This window comes from Dermacentor silvarum, chromosome 7 (assembly GCF_013339745.2).
Source record: "Dermacentor silvarum isolate Dsil-2018 chromosome 7, BIME_Dsil_1.4, whole genome shotgun sequence".
NCBI classification, from domain to species: domain Eukaryota; kingdom Metazoa; phylum Arthropoda; class Arachnida; order Ixodida; family Ixodidae; genus Dermacentor; species Dermacentor silvarum.
In genome coordinates, this window is record NC_051160.1 from 157,112,878 (window position 1) to 157,139,261 (window position 26,384).

General features: G+C 49.6%; 2 protein-coding genes and 1 non-coding gene across 3 annotated transcripts in view; 2 read left to right on the forward strand and 1 right to left on the reverse strand.

Annotated features, from left to right (window-relative positions):
• Nucleotides 1-997, reverse strand: part of LOC119458614 (uncharacterized) — a 25,408-nt gene extending 24,411 nt beyond the window's left edge. Inside the window, exon 1 of the mRNA XM_049671312.1 lies at nucleotides 787-997. Within this exon, the coding sequence (XP_049527269.1) occupies nucleotides 787-963 (177 nt within the window). The 5' untranslated portion in view covers nucleotides 964-997. The remainder of the gene's footprint in view (nucleotides 1-786) is intronic.
• A 355-nt stretch (nucleotides 998-1,352) lies between these two features.
• On the forward strand, nucleotides 1,353-1,436 carry Trnal-cag (transfer RNA leucine (anticodon CAG)). Its single transcript has one exon. It is a non-coding gene; the product is annotated as a tRNA-Leu (tRNA).
• An 816-nt stretch (nucleotides 1,437-2,252) lies between these two features.
• Nucleotides 2,253-26,384, forward strand: part of LOC119458616 (kinesin light chain) — a 441,510-nt gene continuing 417,378 nt past the window's right edge. Inside the window, exon 1 of the mRNA XM_049671311.1 lies at nucleotides 2,253-2,619. The gene's annotated coding sequence lies outside the window, so the exon portion shown is untranslated. The remainder of the gene's footprint in view (nucleotides 2,620-26,384) is intronic.

Here is a 26,384-nt window from a genome sequence, read left to right on the forward strand (position 1 = left end):
AGGTTGCCTGTGCTCTTTTCAACGCAGCGGTACCGCCGTGAGTTCCGCGGTCCGTGGCGCGGGTTTTGCGCCGCCTTCGAAAGATGGCGCCACGCTGTGTGACCAGGCCAGCATAAAGCCCCTACATGACTGACGACTATGACTTTTACCAGCATCGTTTAGTGCTTCCTTCACTAAGTACCCACGTACGAAACCATTTCAGTGGTTTTTGAATATTATTTTTTTTCGCTGGGTCATTGTCATGACCTACATGACACGCATATCATGACATTTATGTTCGTCATACAGTGCTGTCATACTATGCCAATTTTTGTAGATATCATGTTAACAAAACGACCATGAGAGCACAAAGACGTAGGCGGCTAGATAGATAGATACTGTCAAAGTAGCAAATGTTCGCCAAGAAATGCTTCGCATTAAAAAAAAAAAAAAAGAAAGAAAGAGAAACCAGAAAATTAAAGCAAAGAGTGCGCGAAAATACATCAGTCACCAGTAGCGCACCCAGGATCTCTGCCAGGGGGGGGGGGGGGGGGGGGTTGACTGTTTGCTAATACCATCTAAACAGCACTAATTTCGATTTCTTCACGGGAAATTGTCAAAAAATGCGCTTTTTGCGAGTGTGCAGACGATTGCGCGTCTTACATCTTAGTTGCAGTACTCAAAGGCCTAAGGAAAGAAAAGGGGTTAAACAAAAAGGGGGGTTAATTAGGCCTCAGGGGGGGGTTACAACCCCCGAATCCCCCCCCCCCCCCCGTCGGTGCGCCACTGTCAGTCACTGGTACTCACTTTCGGCGGCGAACAGCAGCGATCCACTGCTCTCGGCGCTCTCGCTCGTGGGGCCGCCCGGGAAAAGCGTAGAACGTTCTCTCGCTCGCGTTCGCGTACGTGTTTGAACAGCCCACCTACGCAACAATTGTTTCTAGACTTCCTCCGAGCCTTGGTTTGCTCTTTTCTGCCCTCCATGCCAGCAGCACAAACGCGAGAACCACCACAGGGGCAGTCCCGTGAGAGCTTCGCAAGGAGCCGTACTAGTGGCGCCACAGTCGCACCATTGCTGATGCGTTGCGTTAGACCGTAAAACAAAGCTGTTGCCATCCTTTGATCAGCAATGTGTTGCAGTATCTAATACAGATATTCTGTCAAACGATAACAGGTATCGTTGCAAGATCTGGAAGATAAATGCATCTACAAAAAAGGCGCACGCAGCAAGGAAATGGCCTAGAAAAAAGCTCGTAGCACAAATTTAGTGCAATAATGCATCGCAATACAGAAATTATTCACAAGAAATGCATTTTTTTATTCCCGCCAGGAACTAAATGACTTGTAATCCTAAAAGCCACTCTGAAACGTGTGTCAGGATGGCCGAGCGGTCCAAGGCGCTGCGTTCAGGTCGCAGTCCGGTCTTCCGGGCGTGGGTTCGAATCCCACTTCTGACATTAATTTTGTTTTTAACGCAATTTAAAATTTTCTTTCTCTTTTTTGCATGGTATTTTATTTAGGGTTATTTCTTCAATTTAGGTTCCACACGCACTAAGAGCACGCTGGTACTGCGTACAATTTAGTCCAAAGTCGGAATAGCTCCCAACGAGGCCGTTGACGCATATTACACTGTACTCAACATTTGTGCGCTCGCGTAACCTGGCCAGCCCTTGTAAAAATTTATTTAGTTTTATTGTTGTCATTATTTGTGGCTAATGAATATGGATAATGTACGATACAAGCTATTTTCTCTGAACCACATTTTGTACAAGTCATTATTTACGTGTGTGTGTGCATTATTATTAATGTTTAGGTGTGGGACTGTATATGCCGTGCTTGGCAATCAGCAGTTAATTATCGATATTTATTATAAAAACAGTTCACTCTGTGCTGTGATTTGGCCAGGCAACAAACACTTGGCTTGAAGTAATTTGTACTTGCAAAGCTAATGAAATGCACACTGTTATAGAGCGATTTTTCGCTTGAAGGCTCGGGCTCTTTTGCCAGACAGTTTCTTCGTGTTAGAGAACGCTCTAGCCGAAAAACGCGCTCGGAACCACAACTTCACCCATAAAGTCGCCTAGATATGACCGCACTTGCTCGCAAAGTTTCCTTCTTCGCCAAGTTCGATGCCCTTTGCGGAAGCTTCACTCCGCAGCTCAGAGATGGCGCGACAAGTCCCGCTGCAAACCAGTTCCGCAGTCAGTGGCCAGTGCGACGTCACAGCCTTGTGCGCCGCCATATTGCAACAAGCTGGAGGTACTTTTCAATTATTTTTTTTTTTGTTCATCTTTGGCTCGCCTCGTTGTCGGTGCGATGGTCTCGGTTCCGAAGGGCAGGTGCAACTCGGTTCGCCCTCGCCGTTTGTGAAACGAAGGAAGAAAAGAGATCAACCGATCCGAAAGAGAAAAAAAAGTGTGCTCATCGCCTGGTTCATCGTGCGTGTTTTCGTGCCGTTGTGTGTGCTTGAAACATCGCCGCCGTGCGTCTTTTTCTTCTGGGCGGCTGGCAGAGCAAAAACGCCGCGCTGTGGATTGCCGTGAGAGGAGGCCTTTAGGCTTACGCCTCGACATCGGCTGCCGCCGCCGCCACCACCCCGCTGTCACCGGAACGCACGCCGGCGCTCCCTGAAGCTAGCCGGTAAGTAGGACCACGGTGGCTCCCACAGTCGCCGGGGCCGATCTGCGGCTTCGTAGATGCGTTCGAGCCGGAACGTCGATGTCGAAAGGGTTGAAACACGCTTTTGCAGCCGTCGTGCGAAGGCGCACGTTGGTTCATCTGACTGGACCGTGGTAATGTCTGTCACCGTACCGCGTTTGATCTGCTCGGAGACGAGCGGCTCGCACATGGATGTGGCGATCTCCCGAATACCACTTGAACGGCCGTTCGTACTGCGCCGTGCCCCCATGGCCAGCCGTTTCTCGGGCGAGGCTTGCATGACTCACGCGTCGTTGCTAGAGCGAGCTACCGAGAACTGACCCGATGAAAAAAGCGAAAATGGAAAGAAAAGAACAGCCCGTAGCGGCTGTCAAACATTGCGGTGTAGTCGGCTCCGCTTAATTATCTGGAAGGTCGCGATGAATGGGTAGTAACCTCTCTGTTGGCTACATGTTCTCCGATCGAAACGTCGCCGCGTGAGAGCCGCTCAATGCTGGCGTGTGCGTTGTTCATTCTTCTCTGTCTGCCATACTTGCGCGGCATTGTTCTACCTTTCTCCCTTGCCCACCTAGTTCCTCGACTGGTCGCTCAGTCAAGTGCCCGAGGTAACCAGCCGTTTTGTTCGCGTCTTGTGCTCCCCATTGGAAGCGGCGTCCTTTTCGTGGTGTCTGACGACGTGCGTTCTGCTGCTCACCGGCGAACAGCTGATCGTGGCGGGGCGGAGCCTTGGCTGCGCGATTGGCGTTTGTCAGGACCGTGGTCACTCGGCCGTTCTTTTCTGCTCAAGAGTTCAATAGCCGACCGTGAACTTTCGATTCACGTCGCGTCATCGTTCATCTTCGGCATTGTGGCCTACGCCACGAGTCTACGCATTGAATGAGCGCGTGGCGTCGTCTGCGCATAGGTCGGTCGGCCGATCGCCGAAGTGCTTTAAAAATGCTTAACATAACGCCCGGCAGCCTCATTATTTTGTCGTTACGTAGTGGTGACTGCCAATGTCAGTAACAGTAACAAGTTTAGCAACAGATCGGAAAGTACCTTGTCCATTCATTCCGTTCCAGTACAGCGTTGCACATCGAAGCGTGGTTTTTTGTAACTGCCAGAAGCTAATAACAACTTGAACATTTGAGCAAGTCCTTCATGCATTACTTTCACTTCCGTAATTGCTAGCATCTGTTTCGCTTATTTCATTTGAACAGCATGTTCCATGTGCTCGTATAATTTTCTTGTAGTCGTTTTAAGGTCTACGTCAGAAAACGAATAAGCTGATGGCATTGCCCACTTGAAAAACGGTTTCACCATACAGTCAGAATTTTTACGTGCAAGATTGAGAATCGGGAAATAGCTAATGTAGTAACATCAAGGGTGGCATCAGACAGCTGCAAATTCGGTAAACCGTCGCTTGGTGTAAAATTTGCTTAAATTTCACCAGCCACTTGGTCTAGCCAAGTAGTTTGCGCTAATTTTTCACATTGCTTTCAGTTGTACGTAGCTTCTGGAGTTCCACAATAGCATTAATTAGCTGGGATGTTGGCAAACAAACATTTTGAGTACATTTTACGTTTTCGTTTGCAACCTATAGAGTATTTTAATAGGTACCATGATGCATTTAGTATCACAGTATTTGATTTTGGTGATTTCAGAGAACACGCTTGAACATTTCGTGTTCGCTTGACCACAGCGGTGGAAGTACCAATAGTGATTGTGTTATCCAGAAACGCTTGTGCCTAGTAGTTGCCCTGGTATTTGTGGTAGTCCCTAGTATTTCCTGTGTTGATATGGGACTTCCCTCAGTCAATCCCAATTGTTCTGACTGTAGGGAATGGTATTGACTATGGTACTGACAACTTTTTTGCCCCCATGCCTTCATTGTTATATCTGCAATGATTTTGCCTGCTCAGCCTTCACAGTGGCTTGACCCATATTCTCCTGTCTTAGAAGGGGTGGTGGCACTATGTGCTTTTGCTGATTGGTTGCTCGACCAACTGTGGTGTTTCAAAGCACTCATGCATGCTGCAGCATGTCGCTGCCCTTCAAGAAGCATGGTCGAGTGGAAAGAAAGTACATTGAAATCAGGTTAATAAAATAAATAAAGGAAAACCACTAGAGATTGTATATCTCAGCTTCAGTGCAACAAAGTGAATGCAGAGGTGACAACACAGTGCAATACGTCAAACTATTTTCAGAGCAAATGAACATGCTTTGAAAGGCATCACATGCAAAGGCAATCACAATCAAAAAAAGACACACAAAACAAGTCAACGACTCCTTCATTTACACTGAGAATGAACAGTTTGGAGTAGTGAAATGTGTTGTCATCGTCTTTGTATTCATCTTTGCTGTGCTCAAACTAGCATGTACAAAGTCGCAATAACATAACGTGTACTGCCGAGAGGTTGACTTTTCTCACTGGAGAGTGAGTGGCACTTAGATACCGTGAGCAGTAGTGCAGAGGTATGGTAACCTTCATAGCCTTGTTTCTGCTCAATTCTGATGGGTGGAAATATTTTGCTGTGTGGTCAGGCACTTTCTGTACAGTAGTGAGCTTGGCTAAAATATGAAGGTTATGCTTCATGTCTGGTCATAGGCTCCTGCATTTTTACAATGCCAGTCCAGTCACATAGCATGAGAGCGAGTGGTCCAAAATGGCAGCAGCAATCTCAGACATTGTTGTCATTCACGTCATCATCGCACTGCCATCATGACCCCCGTTGTCATGCAATCGCGATTGCGGCGTCATTGCAGCAGCGTCATACATTCGTCTTCATGCCGTCATGGTTGTTCCATCGTCGTCACTCCTGCTTCGAGAACTTGAATCTCTTCTTTCCTGATTCATCATCTGACTCTCATCTTGTGCTCATCGTCACGCTTTCTACATCAGCTCAGTGCCTTTGTTGTCTTATAGCTTGGGTAAATAGGTATGTGTTTGGGGTCGAGATGTTGTCGTGTTCATTGCATCATCGCATTCCAACTTTGTCATCAGACTCTCGTCATGCCATGTCGTCATAGAGTCGTCATGCATTCTTTGTTAGACCGATTGTCGTCAAGCCTTCATCGTCATGCGGTCGTGTCGTACCACCATCGTTCCATCGACGTCGTTCCTTGTTCATTTTATTGTAATCATACTGTTGTCATTCAATTGTGATTATGTCTTCATTGCATCGTCGTCATACCTTCGTCGTCCTGCCATAGTCGTCATTCCAGCTTTGTCCATCTGGTCTTCTTCATCCCACCGTTGTCACACCATCGTCGTCATGCAGTCCTCGTCATCCCATTGTCCTCACGTTGTCAGTCGTCATGCTGTCGTCGTTATACCATTGTCACCATTTCATTGTCATACCGTGGTCGTCATACCGCCTTTGTCATTACAGTCATTACCTCGTTGCTGCGTCGGTGTCATGCAGTTGCCATGCTTCCATGCTCATGGGCAACACTTGCCATGGGCGACACTGGCAAGTGTCGCCCATGAGCATGGCAAAGTGGGATGATACCGAGGTATGTTGCATTAGCCGATGCAACGGAAGTATCACAATGACCATTACATATGGTAAATAGACGTGACTGCAGGAATACGGTGTTGCTACAGTGCTTGAATGCTAATCGCATTACTATCGAGTCATTGTGAAATGAGTTCTGCCGTAATCTTTTTGTTAGTCTTGTCAGGCCAAATCACTGTGAGTATGCAATGGCAGACTCCTCAGAAGACCTTGCAGATCACACTTTGTAAGGGATCACATTGTAGTGCATGTTAAAGAACCCGAAGTGTCCAAAATTAATCCGGAGCCCTCCGCTACGGCGTGCCTCATAATCAGAACTGGTTTTGGTGCGTAAAACTCCAGAAAGAGGAAGAAACTTCACATTAACTTTGCTCGCTTATATTTAAAATACTTGCACGAGATAAAACAACATTTACATAGATGTTTACTTATAGGCAAACAGGAAGGGCTGAAAAGTTGACCACCAGAATAATTGTCCAGTTGGCTACCCCTCGTCAACCTAAAAACTACTGAAAATATGAGGCTGATCTGCAGCATTCCTGTTATCTCAAGTGCAGAGTCGGCCCTCATTGTAACTTGGTCACGAGCAAAGATAAGCTGTCCGTTTACATCTGCAATAAATGGTGTGCCTGCCATCTAATTATACCAGCGGCACAGATAACAGTAAGCAAACACTCGGGACAAATAAACACGTTGCATAAGTTCACATCAAACAGCAGCTCATGTGATAAGCTTATGGAAGGGGACAAACGAGGCTGACTGAATTAATAATTCACAAAGAGAAAGGCTGTTTAGTATCAAATGTTCAATATTTATCCGCTGTTGTTTGTCAGAAAAGGAAGTTAGTAGCAGTGGCAGTTGATGAGGTTGGGTTGAAGGCAGCAGCTTTGCAAGGTGTTACTCTGTGAGGTGGTAATGGGTGGAATATTGACAGGAATCTGCAGCATATAGCCCCAACTGAAGTCGCTGAGAGTCTGGTATACTGATCGTTTTCTGATAAATTGCTGAAGGCTACCTACTGACTGCTTTGAGAACACGGCTGAAGACACCTGCCCATCTGAATTTGCCACATGAAATTTGATCACATTATAACATATTAACTTTGGATATAGCAAGTGCTTTATAAGAGACAGCAATTCCTTGAACTGTCAGAATTCAATATCTCAGAAGGATCCTCGAGCTAAGGTCCTAGTTGTTTGTGATAGTGCCTATGCACCACTAAGCTTACAGTTAATTTCTGTTGAATATTTGCGCCACCTATTCTTGCAACCTATGTTTCTGATTCTCACTGTTGCAGTTTCCTCTTGCATGGCAGACATAACCGACTTACTTACTGTTATGGATTGTTTTTATGTTTGTGGCATCCATTAAAGCACCCCTCACCAGGTTTGGCCATTTTTTAGCAGTCAAGCGCAGTGTATACATCACCCGCATATGATCATGTCTGCAAAGTATTACAGTACTGTGCATCACAATAACAGCTGAAATTTCAAATCAAACGCCATGCATCCTCTCTCTTGAGGAAGCTCTGCTGCCAGCCAGAGAGACAAGGTAAGATGCATAAGTGCGCCTACGTAAAACACAGTGCAAGCTACTTCACTCACAAAGACACATGATATTGGTTAATCATCCAATGTGGAAGGTGCAGCGCTGCTGCTGTGAATGTACCTTGCAGCAAGGAAGGGAAGAACAACATAAAGTGTGGCGGGGCGTGTTGCGTGAACATGATGCGGTCCCTCGGCTGCGGTATGGTCAAAAGGCAGGGAAGGAACACCACTTGGGGATGCTGGCCGAGGCAGAGGGAGGGAGTGTCTCAGTTGGCAGTGATGCTCGCCTCCTGGTGGCTTAACAGGACAGTCAACTTCTTCTATCTCCTCTAATAATAAACCTCTTTGAAAAATTATTTGGTGAACTGCTTCTTAGATGACATTTTACCAGTTCCAGTATGTAACCAAAATTTGCAATGGGGCATGGTGAGGGATCCATTAATAGGCAAACAGGCAGTATTGTGAAGGCTTAAAGCAATTTTGTTTGTGGTATCAGGTATTTAAAAATCAGGCGGCATTAAAACTCCCACCATAATATACATTTTTGCTTGGTCCTGATTGGATTAATATAATGATGTTCTTCCCTGACCGTATTCTTGGCTGACCATTTGGAGACGGATTCATTTTGTGTGATGTAACATCCAACGCAACCCCCCATTGCAGCAATGGCCGTTCTGTCTGCTGCCTTACCCAATGAGTCCACATTGAAAGTGATATCTGCGAAGGTGATGCTTTAAAATTTCTGAATCTTGTAGTCAGTCCTTACATGGCTTTGTTATGTCTTATGTTTTACATTTCACACATAGCTCATCTTCCTTACATATAAAATTTCTTTTTTTTTGGGGGGGGGGGGGTCTTTTGATATTCTCTCTGATGCTCTTCTTTATTATACTATTCTTACCACTGTCATGTACAAGTTTAGGAAACAAATATATAGCTACATTCAATGCTACAGCAGCTGCTTCGAGAGGGTGCTGCTTGGAAAGTACTGGTAAGTCTTAATTAGCTTTTTTATTGGTAATGTAGGCTGTTTGAGGAAAGGTTGCAAAGTAGGGGATCTAGGACACCCATGATGTCTGTCCTCCAGGTCAGTCACTGCAGGATTTTGCTTTGTGATGATACCTTGCAAGGAGTTCATTGGAGAATTTTGCTGGTGAGCTTAATATTTATTTTCATATTAAGACATTGATCAAAAAAGCCAGAGAACATATTCAGCACATGGTTGAAAGTCTGAAAATAAAATGGAAAGAGTGATGTTCACTGCTCGTTGTGTCTTGTAGCCAGCCTCCTTTCCCCTGGTGGCGCAGTCATGTGTCCTGTTCATAGCCAGTAAAGTTCGAACTACCAGGAGCGATAAACCGACATCCAAGCGAAGAACTTCGCCTGCCAGTGAACATCCAATGCATTGCGTCAAAAAAATTTGACGCCTGTTGTCGGCCTGACAGAACATTTACCTTGCGAACTATGCTGCTGGAAGTGGCAGACGTGCCAGGCGTGCTCGCCAGGCGTCGCGAGGAGTCATCTCACTCTGACTTTTAGCAAAGCGCACAAGAATGAGTATGAATCGTTTATAGACGCATGTATAAAGCTTTTTTTATAGTTGCTTAGCAATGGGCAACAAGTAATAGAATGAAAAACCTTTTTACCATTTTTGTGCTTTTCTAAAACACATACATAGAGTGTGGCAACACTGACAGCTATGCGGCGAGTCCATGGTGGTGTTCTCCTGTTTTTCACTCCATGTAGCTTAAGCCAGCGAACAATCGGTGTTGTGCTGTCGTGTCTATTTCTGCCACGTGAAATTTGTTGAAAAAGTTCACTCCATGTAGCCCAGCTGAAAGTTCACTCTGTGTAGCCCAGCCTTAAGAAAGCTTTATACTGGCTTTGGCTTTTGAAAGAAGCAACTTGGGGTAGGCTAAGGATTGACAAACTTGCAAGCAGCGTGGTGCTTTTCCCAGAACTGGCCATCAGGTGGACTGAAAGGCGGCTCTACTTGTGACTCATCGTGTTCCTTTCTTTGAATTTGCCAGATGGACATGGCATAGATACCAAAGGGCCTAACAAGCTTACGGGATCATTTTCTTTGAAACATTGCTTTTGCACAAGCGATATAGTTAGGGTTGAAAGTTCCTCTGGCAGCACACAACCGCCCTTTTGTTCTGGAATACTTTCTCATGCTTTCTTTAGCATGGCATACTGTTCGACCTATTTGCCATGTATATAAGGAGGCACAGTTAAATTGTTCTCATGCCCCATTGATGGTGTTTTTCTGTATCCTTTGCAGGTCCATTCATTTACTTACTGGCCCCACTGTGCTACGAATTCTCTGTGCACTACACACTTTGTCGCAACTGTGAACATTGCGTTTCCGAGGGGGATATTGAGACACATGGTGTCATATTTCCCATTCACAAGATCAAATACTTTACTTATAAACACCAAGTTGCTCATTTTGTGTAGGCGGTGTATTAAAATATTTCAAAGTGCAATTCTATGTGCCAAGAAATGTTGGTAATATAGGCACTTTGTCTGGCTTTTTGTGCATGATGGAGAAGCTAACATAGGTGTTAAGCCTGAGCATTCAAAGACAGGTCATATATTAGCTTCCTAGACAGCAGTGGTGCCCTGTTCTGTGACCAGATATGGGCAATTGGCAAGCCTTTTCTCATACTTCCCAAGAGCATGTGTGTCTTGCCACTGATGCAAATAGCAGCCAGTGGCCCATGCAAACATGTGGATGTGCTTGGCCTCATCTTGGCTACAGCAGTAGTGTGGCTTCCCGTTCTGTTAAAGGTGCACAAGCTTTTGGCCCATGTTGCTTGTTATGGTAGTGCAGCTTCTTCATTCTATGTGCTCTTTGTGAAAAAAAAATCTAGTCCAACTCTCGAACATGAAACAATACTTTTGTGCTGCTTCACTTGAAGGAACAGGAATTGCTCCTTGTTTATCAAAAGCAGGGTTTACAACAAGCATGGTTTCTTCCAACAGTTTTGGAGTGTTCCTTTTGGTCATCTGGCTTCAAGGATATGATGTTTGGCATGTGCAAAGACATGGATGCTTGAAACATGCGGAGTACCATCAAATGACCTCCGTGTAGCGGACTTACATGATACTTCAGGGTATTTAATGCCCAGCATGCTCTGCTGCCACAGGGGTCATCCAAGTTTCTTTGACGGTTTTGTAACCATCTAGCCGGACAGTGCTCATCGTGTGACCTCATTCTCTTCGAACTAAATGGAGCTGAATTGGGTGCTCTCACAATTTTTTTTGGTCTTCGTTTGCAATTTTTAGAGGGTGAAATTCACTCTGTGATGGTGTTTTGGGCAGCTGGTAGCTTTGGATCCACTGGTTTCCTCGTGGCATGGTTTCATGATGCAAACGTCTCGTTTCACTCATTGGATGTTGAGCTAATCTGGCATGGTTGCACATGTGGGAGGAGGTGGCATTCACTAAGTGTAGTTAAGCTGTACGGATCCTTCTCAAGTAGCCCTACTAGATGACACCAATCCCCATGAAGAGTTTCCATGCCAATTGACGTTGTATCGTACAACTACTGCGTGCCTCAAACCTGGCGGCGTAGCGCTTTGTCTCAGCCATTACATTGTTTCGTTAGGGCTCGCTTAGCTTATTACCGCTTAGCTGATCACCCGTCAACAAGTGTCGTCACAGTCCTTTCTGCTTGTGAGTAGCTTATCGGACCGACGACTTTCGTGCAGTGCCGGCAATTACTGCGGGAGGATACTTCGATGCAGACGGAGCGGTCGATAAGGCGCCCACGCATAACCCTCTTTTAGCGGCGGCTTGTTGGTGCTCCATTGACCTCCATCGAGTGTAGTTTTGTGTCCCTATAGGAGTCGTAACCTGGGCGCGCACGGCTGGGAGACGTCGTCGTCGCCGTTGCTGCTGCAGTATATATGTTGTGTTGGGCCTTCTTCCGGTGGTGGCCCTTTCCCGCGGCGTGCCTTTCTCGGTGACTGGCGGCCTTGGGCTCACGCTCCAGCGGCCCGCGACAGCACGCCATTGTGCGTGCGCGTCCTGCGCCTGGCAGTCGCCATTGCTCTGTAGCTCTCTGGCCTCCCGCGGTGCCGCACGTCACCGAAGACTGGGACTAGAGGAGGAGCTGCAGAGCATGGAGGAAGGACTAGGGGGGAGCATTACGTCGCGCGGCCAGCCTTGGCAGGCCATTCCCTCCGCTTTTTCCCTCGACAAGTCGGCTCAACACGTGACCTGCGTATTTGACGAGAATGTTTGGTTCGCTTAAAGTTTCAATCAACGCGCACTTGTTCGGCTGCTATGCCTGTAGAGCGTGCAGAGCGCGGATGGATTCGGAGCACGAAAAACCTACCGCGCGCTCTGGCGATCACGTGCTGGGCCGACTCGTTTGGCTTCACTCGTTTTCCGCCACGCTTTCTTTCTTTCACTCTTTCTTTTCGTCAGCCTGCCAAAGCAATGATGCTTTTGAGCGAGACTGGGCAGTGTTCTGGACTGCATGACGCACTTTTGTGCTCTAAGAACAAAGAAAACAATGGGAGAAAAATATAGGTACAATAGAATTTTTTCTTATGTGCCAATAATCTGAAGGCCGCCAAAAGCATCGATGCTTTTATGCGGACCACTGTATAGTTTCCTTCAGCAAGGCATAGTACTAGCACACGATTTCTTTCTCTTTTCCCCATTCTTCCCTTTCCGTTATCCTCCATCGCTTGGCTAATTTGTAATTGTTCCTGCACAATAGGCTATAGCAATCACATATTTAGGCAGGAAAAATGTTAAGTACCGCGCAACTCTCCATTTCATCATACATGTATATGGTAGTTAAATGTTCAGAAAAAAAAGCCACAAAAAATAAACAAAAAAACACAGTATTGCAATCTGTTTTATACAATAGTTAGCGAAATGTCATTAAAACTCCCCTCACATCGTTTTCTCTTATTATTCCCAGTTGTTTGTCAGAGCCATGTGGTGTATAAAATCTTTTATTTTCCTGAGTAACGATCGCTGACAACTTCTGGTATTTTATTAAAGTAGAACGGTACACAAGATGCTCTCGTTCTTTTACCTTCTCCAACTTTTTCTCTCCTTTCAAAGTGTGGAGGCCACTTGGCTTTGTCGGTGTCCTTTTGCGCTTGAATGTTCTGGCAGGAAGGCCGCAAAGCTGTGGTCACATTTTGCTGATCGATAAAAAAGTCACTCAAAAACATTCGCGTAGAAATTCTTAGTGCGGCAAAGCCCTTGTAGTCGTATCGACGCTTCGACGATGAGTGTTTCCAGTCGGCAAAGCAAAGCAGGCTAATCGCGTACGATTACTGTGCCGGTGATATGAAAAAAAAAAAAAAAAAACCTGCAAGGGACAGTACAAGAAATGTGGGTATTTAGGTACGCCCCTGCATTCGGTCCACGTTAATGACCCTAGGTGGTCGGAATTATTCCGGAGTCCGCCACCACTACGTCGTGCTCCTTAATCGTATCGTGGTTTTGGCACGTAAAACCCCATAATTATAATTTTAGGATATGCAAACAGTGCTTGGGAGTTTCGCGACTTCACAGTTACCTCATGAGCCATACAAACACTAATCCGCTGCCTCGCTCCTGCGGCATTTCGTCACACGGGAAGGCGTACGTTACGACCAAATGCATTTTCATTTCCAAGTAACTCTGTAATGGCATTGGGTGCAGTGCGGATAGTGCAGTGTGAGCTTCCGAGTTCTCCGTACCGTTCACGGTTGGTTCTCGCGACGGAACGCGATTCCTTCCCAGTGACGTGGCGTGTACGCTTTCTCGCATTGCAAACAAAGGGCGCCTTCCTGTCCTTACGCGCACGTAATCGGCGGCCGTGCGCATGTGCGCGCCGCTGTCTGGAAGGCCCCGCCATTGTTTCGCCGCTACTCGTTCTGCTCGGCAGCACCCACCCTTTTACTCGGCGCCGCCGCTTTTGGGTTTTCACGCCCGCGTGTGTCTGTCTGCGAACGCCTTTGTTCTCCGAGACGCGCGGACCCGGCGGGAGCTTTGGTTGAAACAGTAGCTCGCAGCGTGAACGTCCCGAAACAGCCTTCGTGCATCTGTAAGAGGGGCGCCACTGGATATTAGTGGTATAGGCACGCTGTAAAACACTCGGCTTGATTCACTCGATGCGCACCTGCGTGTCCACTAAATCACTGCAGCGCCGTCGAAGACGGGCTCGTGCACTGTTCTAGTGTGCGCGCGATATTTTTTGTGACGCGCGCAAGGATGTACCGCATGCAGTGCACGAGCTCGTTCTCCCGGTTGCCGTGCGTATAATTGGCCGATGCGAGCTATAGCTTCGACTGTACTGCACGGATTTAGCGAGACCGGAGTATGTATGCACTTAGGGACTTTGTTTTACTGCTCAGTCGCTTGTATATTGCAAAAAAAAAAAAAAAAAAAAAAGCGCTCATGGTGATGGATAACGTTTGTGGTGTACATTGCAATGACCTTCTAAGGGACCTACGGCAGACTTTTAATCTAACTTTTCTCCTCCTTTTTGAGTGTGTCTAAAGCAGCAGCGGGTGAGTAGAAAACGCTCCACGGATAATTTTGCACCGTCATCTTAGAGCTAATTCATCCGCGTTTTGGCACGTCGTCCTTCGCCGCTGCTCGTGTGCGTCTCCGGCATCCAGTTATTCCGTGTATGGTAATTGCGAGTGCACTTCAAAAAGTCGGGGAACGAGGCCTGTCACTGGCTGTAGCACGGATGCACTGGTATGCATTGCGAGGTAAGCTCTAACGCTGAAAGCTGGGCTAGTTGGAACTTGGACGTACGAGATATTTGCCGTGCTTTTGGGAAACGCCTCAGAAGCGCACGGGAAAGACGGGGCAGAAAGGACGCTGTTTTTAACCATACCGTGTGAGGTAAGGCACTGGTGAACGTTTACCCTTCCCTATGGTCACCGTGCTTGTCCAGACATATGCTCTATTTGTGCACCTACTAGTTAATCTAGGCCAGCACAGAGATATCAGCGTCACGTTCTCATGAAGCCACGTCAGTATGTCTTGCTCAACATCCGTATCAATCGTGGGATGGCCTTATATCCAACTGGTTGCGCCGATGCCATCAAACCTACTTATGTGACATCGTATTAATACCGCCCGCGCTTTAGCGAGTTGACGAATTTCTGCTGGTGAGCTCCGCTTTTAGCGCGGGAATCTTATTGCACTTCTGGATTTAGTTTCTGTCACGTTTCCGTTGTCGCAGCCGTCACTGGTGTTTCGCCGGCGCCGACTTGCTCGCCCGCTTCATCTTGCGGCGGCAGCGCTCACATGCTGCAAGGCTTTAGCTCGGTATGCGGGCAGGAAGCGTGACTAAGCGGTTGATTACTCCGCCCTTGAGCGATATTGTTGCCGTCTAGTAGAAATGCCTTGTATTATACGAGGGACATTAAGGAAAAAAAAATATTAAATTGAACTGTATTAGTAAATTACTGATGCTGCAGCAAAACGGCCGCTGTTACCGCGAAGACTCGGTGAGCCAAAGAAGACGTAAAAACGAAAAAGGTGGCGGCGCCGCGCTCTGAAATACTCGCACCTATACTCGCAGTGACGTCTTGGCTTTTGACACCGTCTGCTCGATTGTATAGTTGACTTTTCATCGTTAAGGAACTGCTGGGCATTCAAAAGGAAGCACAGAATGGGCCTAGCGATTCTCAAGACATTTTCCTTCAACAAAACGGACCAAATGCGAGAAAACCGCTTAGAATTACGTGACATCACAGTATCACACCGGCGCCTGCTTGGGAGCTAAATTCAATAATGCGAAGTTCGACCTTCATTGGTCCAATGCAGAGCTGAACCATTTGACGCCAAGTGAATGAATGAAGTTACAGTTCCGGAAGAACACTTTACCAGTGTATAAGCAGAATGTGACCAATATTGTGTCCATTTAACGCAGACGTGACAAGAGGATCACGGGAAGATGGTGACGAACAGTCGTGGAATAAAGGGATGTCTCTGTAGGTGACGTTTCGACGAATTAGGGACTTGTCAAAGCACCCTCACGAACTTGGACAGGCGCCCTTGTCGAAATGTCGGCTCCTGCGACGTCCCTTTCTTCGAGCGCTGTTCACCACTTTAACGCATGCATGCGTCACGCACAAAATATAGGGAGGGCGAACGGTTCTCGTACAGCAGTCGCGCCCTGCATTGAAGGCTGGTAATTGTGCACATATGTCCACGCATCTGTCGCGCTCCCACGCGTTGTCGTGTCTCCGCATCGCGCGTAGCAGGGGTCCGCAGCTGATTGTCGTTTCATGACGCCCTGGCCGGCATTCGTTATACGTACGGCCGTGCCCGCTGCATCTGGAAGCTGCCATTTGGGTCGGGTCAGTGTTGCGTTGTGGCCGAGTGCCTTATCTGTCATTGCGACCCGGTATATAGGCAGTGCGGGACAGGTCAAGGATGCAGAGAGAACAGCGCATGTAGGTGTCATTTAGAGAGTTGGGCTTGCACTTGGAATTACAGGAACATGAAATATGTACAGTAAAATTATTGGGTTACGTTGTATCGGTAGAGCACACATCCGGAATTGCGAATAGATTAGCCCCATCCTTTGGAGGAACATATGACGAGCAAAAAAGGACGCGTTAACTTAGGACGGGTGATGAATCGGCCTCCAAGTATATTTTAACCTCTCTCCTATACACTGCATGTTCTCTCCTATACCGTACAGTCTGAATCACACTCGTGGAGTAGCCGACCGGCGATAGGCCGACTGCGCGAACGTTCTATAGCTTCTGGGTTATGGATCTCTTTGTGGCTTTATAGTGCATGACCCTATCCAGTGTGCGGCGTGACCATGCAGAGTCTTATGGCGGCGTTAGCCCTTGTCCTCCCCCCCCCCCCCCCCTCCGACAGATGGCCGTGAAATCGGCCCATTAACCACTCTCGACAAACATGATCCAATGTGAACGGTAGAAACCGCAAGCGTACGGAAAACGGTAAAAAAAAAACGAAAAAAAAAACACATATTTAGATGAAAGCTTCATGACAAGTTCCATAGCCATCCCACAAATACGAGGCTCGTAAATTTTGTGCTCTTCTGTCAGGTTAAAGGAAAAAAAAAAAAAAAAAGAAGTCGCACTAGAGTGATGGTAAGTTTGCGTGGCAGATACAGTAAGAGCGTACGAACGTTGTGTTACGTTCTTTGCGAAACATTTTGAAGTGGCGTTCAATTGCGTTACCGCGTATCTCGGCACAGTTAAGCGCAGCCATCCTCGCGGTGGCTCCACCTATTCGGAAGCGAAGCAAGACCGCACGTCTTTCCTCAGCATCTCCCTCGGGTTTCTTTCTATCTCTGCTCGCACTACGTGGTGCTTTGTTAAAAACTGACACTGATATCTTGCCTCAGAATCCGGAGAGGATCTTTTGAAGAAACACGGGGATGCCGAAGCATGAAAGATGGGACTCTTCCCATTTCTCTGAAGGAGTGTCAATATTGGAACTGTGCAACATGCGGAAAAGAAAGACGGGAGGGCGTTTAGGAACAGGCACGCGTTGTATAATCAAGTAGAGCAGTGTCACGCTTATGTCAGTCAGTCGCACGGCGTTATGACTGAGTGACGTATAATGTCGAAGCCGCCTCCGTCCCGATGGCGCTCTTCTGGTCTGGGCTCTGCATAGTCGCTATTCGCGAACTTATTTTTGGCTTTCAATCCCGGCCTGGAGATTTGCATCGGATCATACGGTTTGCTCCGAAATTACTTTTTCAAGAGCTTATCGGCATTTTTCTGCGCTATATATAGGTTAGGTTTAGGCTACCGACACTTTACGCGCCGGCGATGAAAGAGGGCTGTAACAGGCGGGAATAAAAGGAAACAAGTGTTTCGACTAGTTTGCATATAGATCGTTACTTGAATTGCGCAGTTTCGAGTTGGTGCTTGTTTCGTCCACTCGTTTTTTGTTTTGTTTTTTTTTTTTTTCTCGCGCTTTAGTGTGGCGCTGTAAGGTTGAAAAAAGAAAATTGGTGCAGGGGGGGGCATCGTCGCGTCACGCTGGTTGACGTTTGCGCGGCGGCGCCCGGTCTTTTTGTGTGACGGGAACCTGGCAGCGCACGCGGCGCTCTTTCCTTGTGCAGCATGACCCCGCGTGACGCTGCCCGCCGTCGCCCCCTTCTTTCTCCTCCGGACAGCTGAGCCGCGCATCCTGAGCGCCCGCTGCCTCCGTGTAGGCACGCATTCCGTGAAGCTTAGCACGGCTGCTCGAACTCGGAGCTGCGCGCCAACTTTACCGAGGGAGGTCGTCTGGTAGTGCCAGCGTCGATTGGTCAGTAGTCTAGATCCAGAGACCTTTAGAACAGTATTGGTGGAAATAAAGCAGGGAAGAGATCGATGGAGCAGCTGTATTTACAGGCATAGGTGACTACCATAGAACAACAACTGAATCCCAACTGAATGAACAGGGACCGCCAACTAGCTCGTTCCCGCACACTGTGCTTCAGATGCAGACGTTTCGATGAAGAAGAGTGATGTAAGGGAAAATGCTGGACTCTTATAGATGTAGTAAAGGAGGACGTCACCCCGCTAGCAGATGCCACTGTTATTTTTTTTTTATTTCTGCCGCCTGTTTTGTTTATTTATTGCAATATTTCTAATTTAAATTATGGGCTGTTACGTGCCAGAACCACGATCTGATTATGAGATTACGCGGTAGGGCATTGATTTTGACCACCTGGGTTTCTTTAACGCCCTGTAATATTTCTTTCGCGACCAATCCATAACTGAGGCGATGCAGTGTTGAGGTTACAGTACCGCAAAATAGCGAAACGGGGATATAAGCTGCACTAAAAAAAAAAAAAAAGTATGTGTGTTTGTGTGTATGACAAGAGGGTGAAAACAACCGACTACTTTCTTCACGGCGTTCCCTGATAGCATTTCCAGTTTGAAAACCCGTTGTGTTGTAGAGAAAGTCAACATGCTGGCATGCCTTGATGCGGCGCCTGAGTAAGAACGGCATGTCGTTTGAAGGGACTACAAAGAAAAAAAAATAATTTATGCTGCATTAATCAAGTACCCTTCTACAAAAATGATATCTGAAGACTTCTATCGTGCGAGATGTGTTGCACGCTTAGCTTGTCTCTTTCGTGTTGCGCCATGTTGGATATATTGAGCGTGAGTTCGAACACGCGAATGCTCTCTTCCGGCTGGCCCCTTTTCCACATCGTTCCGGTCGCTCCTCTTGAAGCTTTTTTTTTTTTTTTTTCTGTCCACTCTAATTTCTTTTTTGTTTTACTTGCCTGCAGTTCCTAGCTGTCGCTGGGCCAGTTTGGCCACCTGCCTGTCCGTTCTTAACTTACTTATTTTTTGCCTTCGCCCGCCGCGTTCCGTCACCCCCGCCATTCCCATCGTCGCGGCGGCGGTGATGCTTTCTGGACGACGTCCCCCTAACGGCCTCTCTCTCTTGTGCCTCCACGGTTCAGCCGACTTCCTCGTCTTGACGACGTCTTTCTCAACCCTTTGCTTACTGTGTCAGCCTGGAGCCGGATGTGCGGCAAGTGCCGCTTTTTTACGGGTCGACGTACTCTGACGAAGCCGGCCCGATCGAAAAGTTGGAAGACGATCGCGCCACACGGCTTCGTATACAAAAAATTACTACGGGCAACCGTGGCGCCGCGACGGTTCGGCTACACCACGGGAACGTCGGGTAGATTTGTCCACTCTTCGGGCACGTGGCTGCGGACGTTTTCCCTCTCTAACTTTCCGAACAGTCGTACCTTTATGAACACGGAACGCGCGCATGTGGTAATAATTGCCGCATATATAACGCACCATTTTGCTGAAAAATGGTAAGTTTCCAAAGTCCACAAAGCCGCTTTAAGTCACGAGGACGGAAGTTTGGGCAAATCCATGCATAATACCCGGCATCTCCACGCTGGCTGACCAGGCATATACTTGCAGCTTCCGTAGACACTATATCGCCTGAGTTTCCTGTACGCTCTAGTAATTTTTGTGGGAAATTTCGCTGTCTTTATTCGCAGCCCTTCTTCGCTTACTGTGTAGATGCGGGGCAGGAAATGCGGCAAGTGCTGCCTTTTACGAGTCGACGTTCTTCCTTGTCGAAGCCGCCCCATCGAATGGCACGTGCGTACAAGTGGAAGACACGTTCGTGACGTTCTGTGGCATGCGTCAAACGGCGAGCCATTGCCGGAAGGTGAATCTCGGACACGGATGCCGACTTTTTATCTCGGTCGTTGACGTGAGCTTCTTTTAATTAGCCACCGAAGAGCCACACTCAGCTTAACCTGCTGAAGTAGTTGTTCGAGGCTTCACTGATGTTTATTTAATGGGAAAATGTCGATTATTACAGGAGGAAATGGAAGACACTGACCTTAATTTGAATTTTGGGCGCGAACTGCAGCCGCGGGTGGACTAATAACTATATGTCGTCCCGGGCACAACAAATCACACAATCTCCCGAGCAGCTAGTTCGAGAACTTGAAGCCGGCGTTTCGTTTTAGCGTCTTGTCTGGCTTGGCTTGGCTCGGCTCACGGTAAGTCTGACGTTCTGGTGTTGCAGAATTGTAATTAAGCATGATTGAGCTAAAATTCAACCTCCTTAAGTGTGCCCTTGAGATATATTTTTCCAGAAGGGTTTCTTCTTGCAAGGGCGAGGCGCAAGATGTACGTACTTTCGCGCTTTTCGTTTTCGCGATGTTCTCTTCAGCTTTCACGCGTGGCTGATTAACGATTGTCCCGCGGACTTGCATCAGCGTCAAAAGGAAATGGAGAGCGGCACACAGGATGACCCCAATCCGTCGGATCTGGCCACTGCCGAGCGGTCCTTTGTGGACGCATCTCGGTCGTGCCAGCCATGGCTCGCGGAAAATGAACCGCGGGCGTGGTCCGCTGCGTCCCGTTACCCGAGTAAAAAAGGCGAAAACGATAAGCCAGTCGTTTGGGGTGGTGGAGGGGAGGGGGGGGCTTCGTTGTTTGGCGGTGAACTGGGTAGGTGGCGGAGGAGAGCCGAGGGTGTTCGTGGCGACGTCGTGTTCCTCAATGCGGAGCGTGACGACGCCTTTGCCGCACTGCTGCTCGGCGTCGTTTCGTGCCGACTCGGCCCCCGCCCCCACCCGAGGCCCGGCCGTCAGCCTCGTCCCTCGCCACACTTGCAGTTTGGGGGCCTCGTTCTCGGGCACCGCGTGACTGCCGAGTCACACAAACGCCCGGGCAACATTAGGAGTAGTACGTGTCCCGTTTCGAAGAGTCACACCGCCGGCGGCCCAACGGGTTCATTCCACGCGCTGTAGCCTTGTCCGAATGCGCGCTCCATTGTTGGCTCTCTCCCTGTGGAGAGACGAGAGCACCTTGGTGGAGACTGGTTCTGCGCAAACTGTCTCTTTCGTCTCTCTTGTGTGTGTGCGGCTGGTCAGGCTTCGTGAACGCCAGTCGGGGAATCCTCGGCCTGTCTTCGACGAAAGGGTGTCGTACACGGACCAGCCGTTTATTTACACCCGTGCGCTGTTTGTGTGTGCACAGCGTGTGTGGGCCGTCGCTCTCCCGAGGAAGCTTGTTGTTCGGCCCTCTTGCGTTGTGCGCCCTTTGTGGTGACTGCCAGCGTGTGTTACGGCCTTGCCACTGTGAACGGGGACACGTCGCAGAGAACCCGCTCTTCTTGGAATACGACCGAGGCTTCCCCCGCCCGCAGCTGCCGATTCTCGTTCGTAGCCAGTCGCTGTCGATCGGACCGGCCCTCTCCCGTGTTCGAGCTTGATAGCTTTCTTTTTTCCCCTGCCTTAAAGAACAACATTGTGTGGTCTTTCAGCGGCGAAAGTAGAACCGACCAGTGGGCCCCATTGCGAGCAGGTACCGACGCGGTGCTACTAACGAGGCGGCGTGCTGTGCTGTGCGCTTTTGTGCGTATATTGTGGCCTTTTGCCGTGTCGAAACTTCCTTCTGTGTAAGGGCGACCATCGTGGGGTCTGCAAAGCGAAGCTGCCGTGGGCACTGACTGAGGCCCTTTGGTGTTGCGCGCTCTCCGAAGAAAAGAGCGATCGTCCGCATCGGGAACGCTGTCATCGCTTGGTTTCTTGCCTGTCGGTGGATTTTCTCTTCTTGGATTGGCTCACCGAGCGGGCTTCGTACTCGAGCTCCTCTTCGCCGCTGTGACGTAGGCCGTGCGTGTGGCTAGCTTGTCGCAGCGTAGGCCACCTAAATACAGGGGTTGTTCGTCGTCCGTTTGTATACACAACACTGCACTCGCTATTATTGCACGTCCACTCTTTGCTCGTAGCACACACATGCGGAGTCGTGCAGCAGACACAAAGGCCCCGTCGTGGGCCTGATGCCACGTGTCCGCCGCCATAAGAGACCGCCGGCGTCGTTGGCCCCGATTGCGTCCGCATCGTGGCCCGTCACAAGCAGCTGACGCGGGGTCCTCGCGGTATAGAGGAAGTGCGGCAGCAGCACCACCACCGGACAGGTGTACGGCGATTGGCTGCAGCTGACAGGCTCACGATACACACACACACGCGCACGGGGGTCTCCCACTTCCCGAGGCGGCCACCCTCGCCGGTGCGTCCTTTCTTGCCGTTATTCGTGTCCGCGCAAGGGTGCTTTTCTGACCGGTCGCCGCTGCTTCCAGCCGTTGCCTGTCGTGCACTGCGCTGTTTCTGCTGTTGCTGTGCTGCCACCGTCTGTGCGCGTCCCCGTTGCATTCACCGGCGTGCGGCGACGGCCTGCTGGCCCTTTTCTCTTGTTGCTCTTTCTCGGACTGCGCGTCACAGTCGGTCCGTTTTTCTTTTTTTCTACGCGACTCCGTCCGCCCGTGCCTCTTCACGTTCCTCGCCACGACACCGTCATCGTGTGTGTACAGTGCCTGCAGCCTTACCTGCGCGCCCTGCCATCGTCACTCCGGAAACTGACCGGTGGTCCGTCGGCCCTCGTCGGCGACTCTCTCCGCCGTTCGGGCTTTCACCGTCGAGGCATCCTGCACTGTTGTGTCGCGATTATCCGCGCTGCTTAAAGCCTAAAATCCTCGTGGCCAGCGGCGATCCTCTCCGACTGCCGGTATCCACCCCGGCTGCAAGACGTCGTCGCTGCTGTGCTTCGTCATCGGCTTCCGGCCGCCCCGGGCTCTGTCGGCTCGCCGCGCTCGACCAGCTGGAGCCATGAAGAAGCTGTTCGCGGCCATGGGCGCCTCCTTCAGGAAGTGAGTTGTGCGCGCGGCTCACTCTCGCGGTGCCGCTGCGATGGCGGAGCTGCCGCTGCAGTGTGTAGTCGTGGCACGCTGTGTCCGTGCTACCGTCCTCCTTGTGGCGTGGTGCATATGCCCTGTGTGGGTACTTAGCCGTAAGTACCGACGTTAACGTCGTTGCCGGAGGGAGAACCTGTCGTCAGAAGGGGAAACCCCGTGGAAACGGTTTCTTTTTTTTTTATGCGATACTACCGCTCTTACGGTAGTATGTCGCAGAGCACGTGAGAGGATCGAGAATGCTGTCCGATTGGTTTTGTCGTGGCTGCCCTATACTCAAGTAGACGTGTACACGTCCAATATCCTTGGACGCCCATTGAGGCGATTTCTATCAAGTAGGTAAGAGAAAGTAATTGTGTGTGTGTTTGGGGAGGGGATCTATAGGTGGGCCATACATTTTTATTCGAAAAAAAAAAACCAAAAATAGGTAAATAGACACACTAATTGCGCCAAATATAATTTACCAGCACATACTGATATCGCAAGTCTGTGGCGAGCACTAGTTGGAGCATCTGACGCAGCCAGAATTAATGTATATTATAGGCTAACGGGAAATGCTTACTTACTGATAGCTTTGTTCAAGCATTTAAAAATTATTGTTTAACTGTCGTGGTGACGTGCTGTGTAGTTCCTTCGTCTGCGTAGGTACCCCATAAGACGCCGGTAATGTAATATCGATGTCTCGGAAAGGAAATTTTTTTTCGAGTTTGATTACTTCTCGCGACAGTACAAGAACTTGCTTTGATACTATGATTGGACATATCCTGGCCGGCAGCCAATGCTGCAGTCTGCGAAGGGCATTGGCTCTCGTGACAGTTGACGAGTGCGCGGATAATAATAGTAACAATAATAATAGTAATAATAATAATTGGCCTCATCGGTGGGTACTCTGGTATAAGGCAACGTCGGCGGCAGCGTTCTTTCCCGCGTCCTCTGGGAGAGGGACGCGGCGCCCGCTTTTGGATACCGCCGCCCGTGTGGGCACACTTCGATTCCCGGCGGAGTGCGCGTTTGTGCAGAGCGTGCCTGCCTTTTTTTTTTTTTTTTTTCTGCCGCGCATGTGTGTGCGTGCGTGTGTGTGCATGAGCGCCTCCTCCGTGGAGCCATTGGTGTGTACACAGCGGGAGGCGGAGGGGGGTCTGGCGCGAGTCCCGTTTATCGGGAGTGCGGATAACGGGCCGGCATTGTTTGCGCCTGCTGCTGATAGCGGGGGTGGCCCGTAATAGAAGGCGCGCGTTCCCAATGCCGCCGTTGGCGGTCTCCTCCCCCCCCTCCCCCCCCCCCCCTTTCTGTCCCAGTGCCGCCGAGATTTGCGGCCGTGTCATATTTCGCCGGTTCCTTTTTGACTGCGCCACCCCCCACGCGCTTGCTGTCGGCGCGTGAGGTGTGTGCACGTATGCCATGTGGTTGCGCACGGCGTTCGTCGCACGTATGCGCCGCGATGGCTGCCGGCTGACGACCCGGCAAGGCGATGGCGCGCGTCCCTTTCCCGAGCGCGGGAGAGGGCCGTTACACACCTTGCCTCCCATGCTTTGGCATTGCGCACTTTGTGGAAATGTCGCCGTATTGACTCTTCGCTTCGATTATGGTCGGAAAACAGAAAACGGGCAGGTACCTAGGTGGCAGAAGGCCAGTCCGAGAGCAGTCGCATAGGCTCATATAGACGACGCTTGGGTGAGTCACAGCGCCGTACCTTTCTCGCGCATTCTGTCAGGTCTTCGTTTTCAATATTCCCCGTTGCGTCTTTATATTTCGTTTTTATTCTGCTATAGCTGTGGAACTACGATGGAGTGCGTAATGTATCCGTGCGTCGTGCTTTCCTTCGCCGCTCGGGAAGTCCGATAGTATATATTTAAGACAAAAAAAAAAGCAGTGGCTTAGCTCGGCTATGCCAGGATATACGTAGCGTTAGCAAAGGTTCAGCTGATTATTCTTCGTTTTGATTTCGCTTGTTGTACGCGGAGGTGCCAACAAAGAACAGGTGATCTCGGTGGGCTGTATCGAAGGCGTCGCACTAATAGCGCGTGCGTAAAGATGCCGTCGGACTATAGTCACTGGCGAAACCATCGGTACAGCAAAACAAGACTCTAGTTGATATCTTTGTAATGGGAAGCATGCACGGTTTGATATGATACGCCCCGTTTACATGAATGCGACAGTGTCGCATCACATTTCTAGCGCATCGCATTCATGTAAACAGCAGTAATGCGCTAGGAAGGCGCATCGCATTAATGCGCCAGGCGAGGGTAGATTTACGAGCGCTAGTCGACTCTCGCGGAGCATGTAAACGTAGGATCGTCGAGAGCGGAGGCGGGGGCGCCTAACAAGACCTTCGATGACAACCACGAAGACGCTACCGAGAAGCAAGCGAGAGCCGTGGGGGGCCTCTAACGACACCGTCGCTACATGTAAACGGCGTCGCATCGCCTTTCCCAAATGCGCTTGAAAATGCGATGCGCCACTGTCGCATTCATGTAAACGGGGCTATAGACAACGGTTCTTGTGAATCGTATAACTGTTCCGCAGCGAAAGGCCAATGCTTTCGAGACGTGTTGCGAACTGATGCTGTGTGCAGTGCATGTTGTTTGTTGTTCCGGTGATACCCAGCGACCCACGTCGGCGTCAAAGAGCTTCACCTAAGAGCGGCACGCATGTACCCTGTGGAGCATACCACAGCCAAACATTTTAGACTGCACTGTCTTCGGGATCGGTCGACGAAAGCGGGTACACAAATCTGGGTTGAGCTCGTCAAGAGTGCTTCGCAGTATCATATACAGAACAGCGGTACACCGTATATCGCGTTTGCCTGTCGTCCTGCGCGTGTGCCGCGAGAGCCTGGTGAAGAGTTACAGCCTGGTCACATCGGTCTCTCCCGATGTTCATTCCTTTCGACAGGGCCACTAGATTGGCGGCATGCGTGGAGCGACGTATTCGCTGGAACGCGAGCGCGTACGCGCCCCGTTGGGAGCGATGGCTGCAGCAGTTGTTTGGGGAGACACGATATGTGGCGGGCGTTGCGCGCGCGCCGGTCTGTCAGGAGTTGGGACTCCGCATGCGTTCCGCGCGCGATACGACGAAGACTCGTCTCGCCTCCTTGTCACTCAGCCGCGTCTCTGGATGGGGACGCGCTTCCGGGTATATGCTGTTTGGCCCCCTTCCGCGAATCCATTCTGTTCCGCTCATGATGCAGCGGGCTGGTGGTTCGGAAAGAATGCGCGTTCGATGCCCCCCCTCTACACGTCGAGCGCGGGTTCCGCTGTCACTCCCGTCCGCGTGTCCGCGTGCCTGCGTGAACAGAAAGGGGCAGAGAGCAGGGAGATGGATGCGCCCCCGCTGATGCTGCAGGCGCACGTGAAACTGTGTCGCGCGTCGTGTTACAGATCTGTCACAACTGCTAAACCGTGTCGCTCGAGCAGCGTCCCCGCTTCTTCGGTGCCTCCGCTGTCGTTTTGTTTCCCTTGTGATCCTGCGTAGTCCGGTTAAGTGGACATCGAGGAATGCGCGT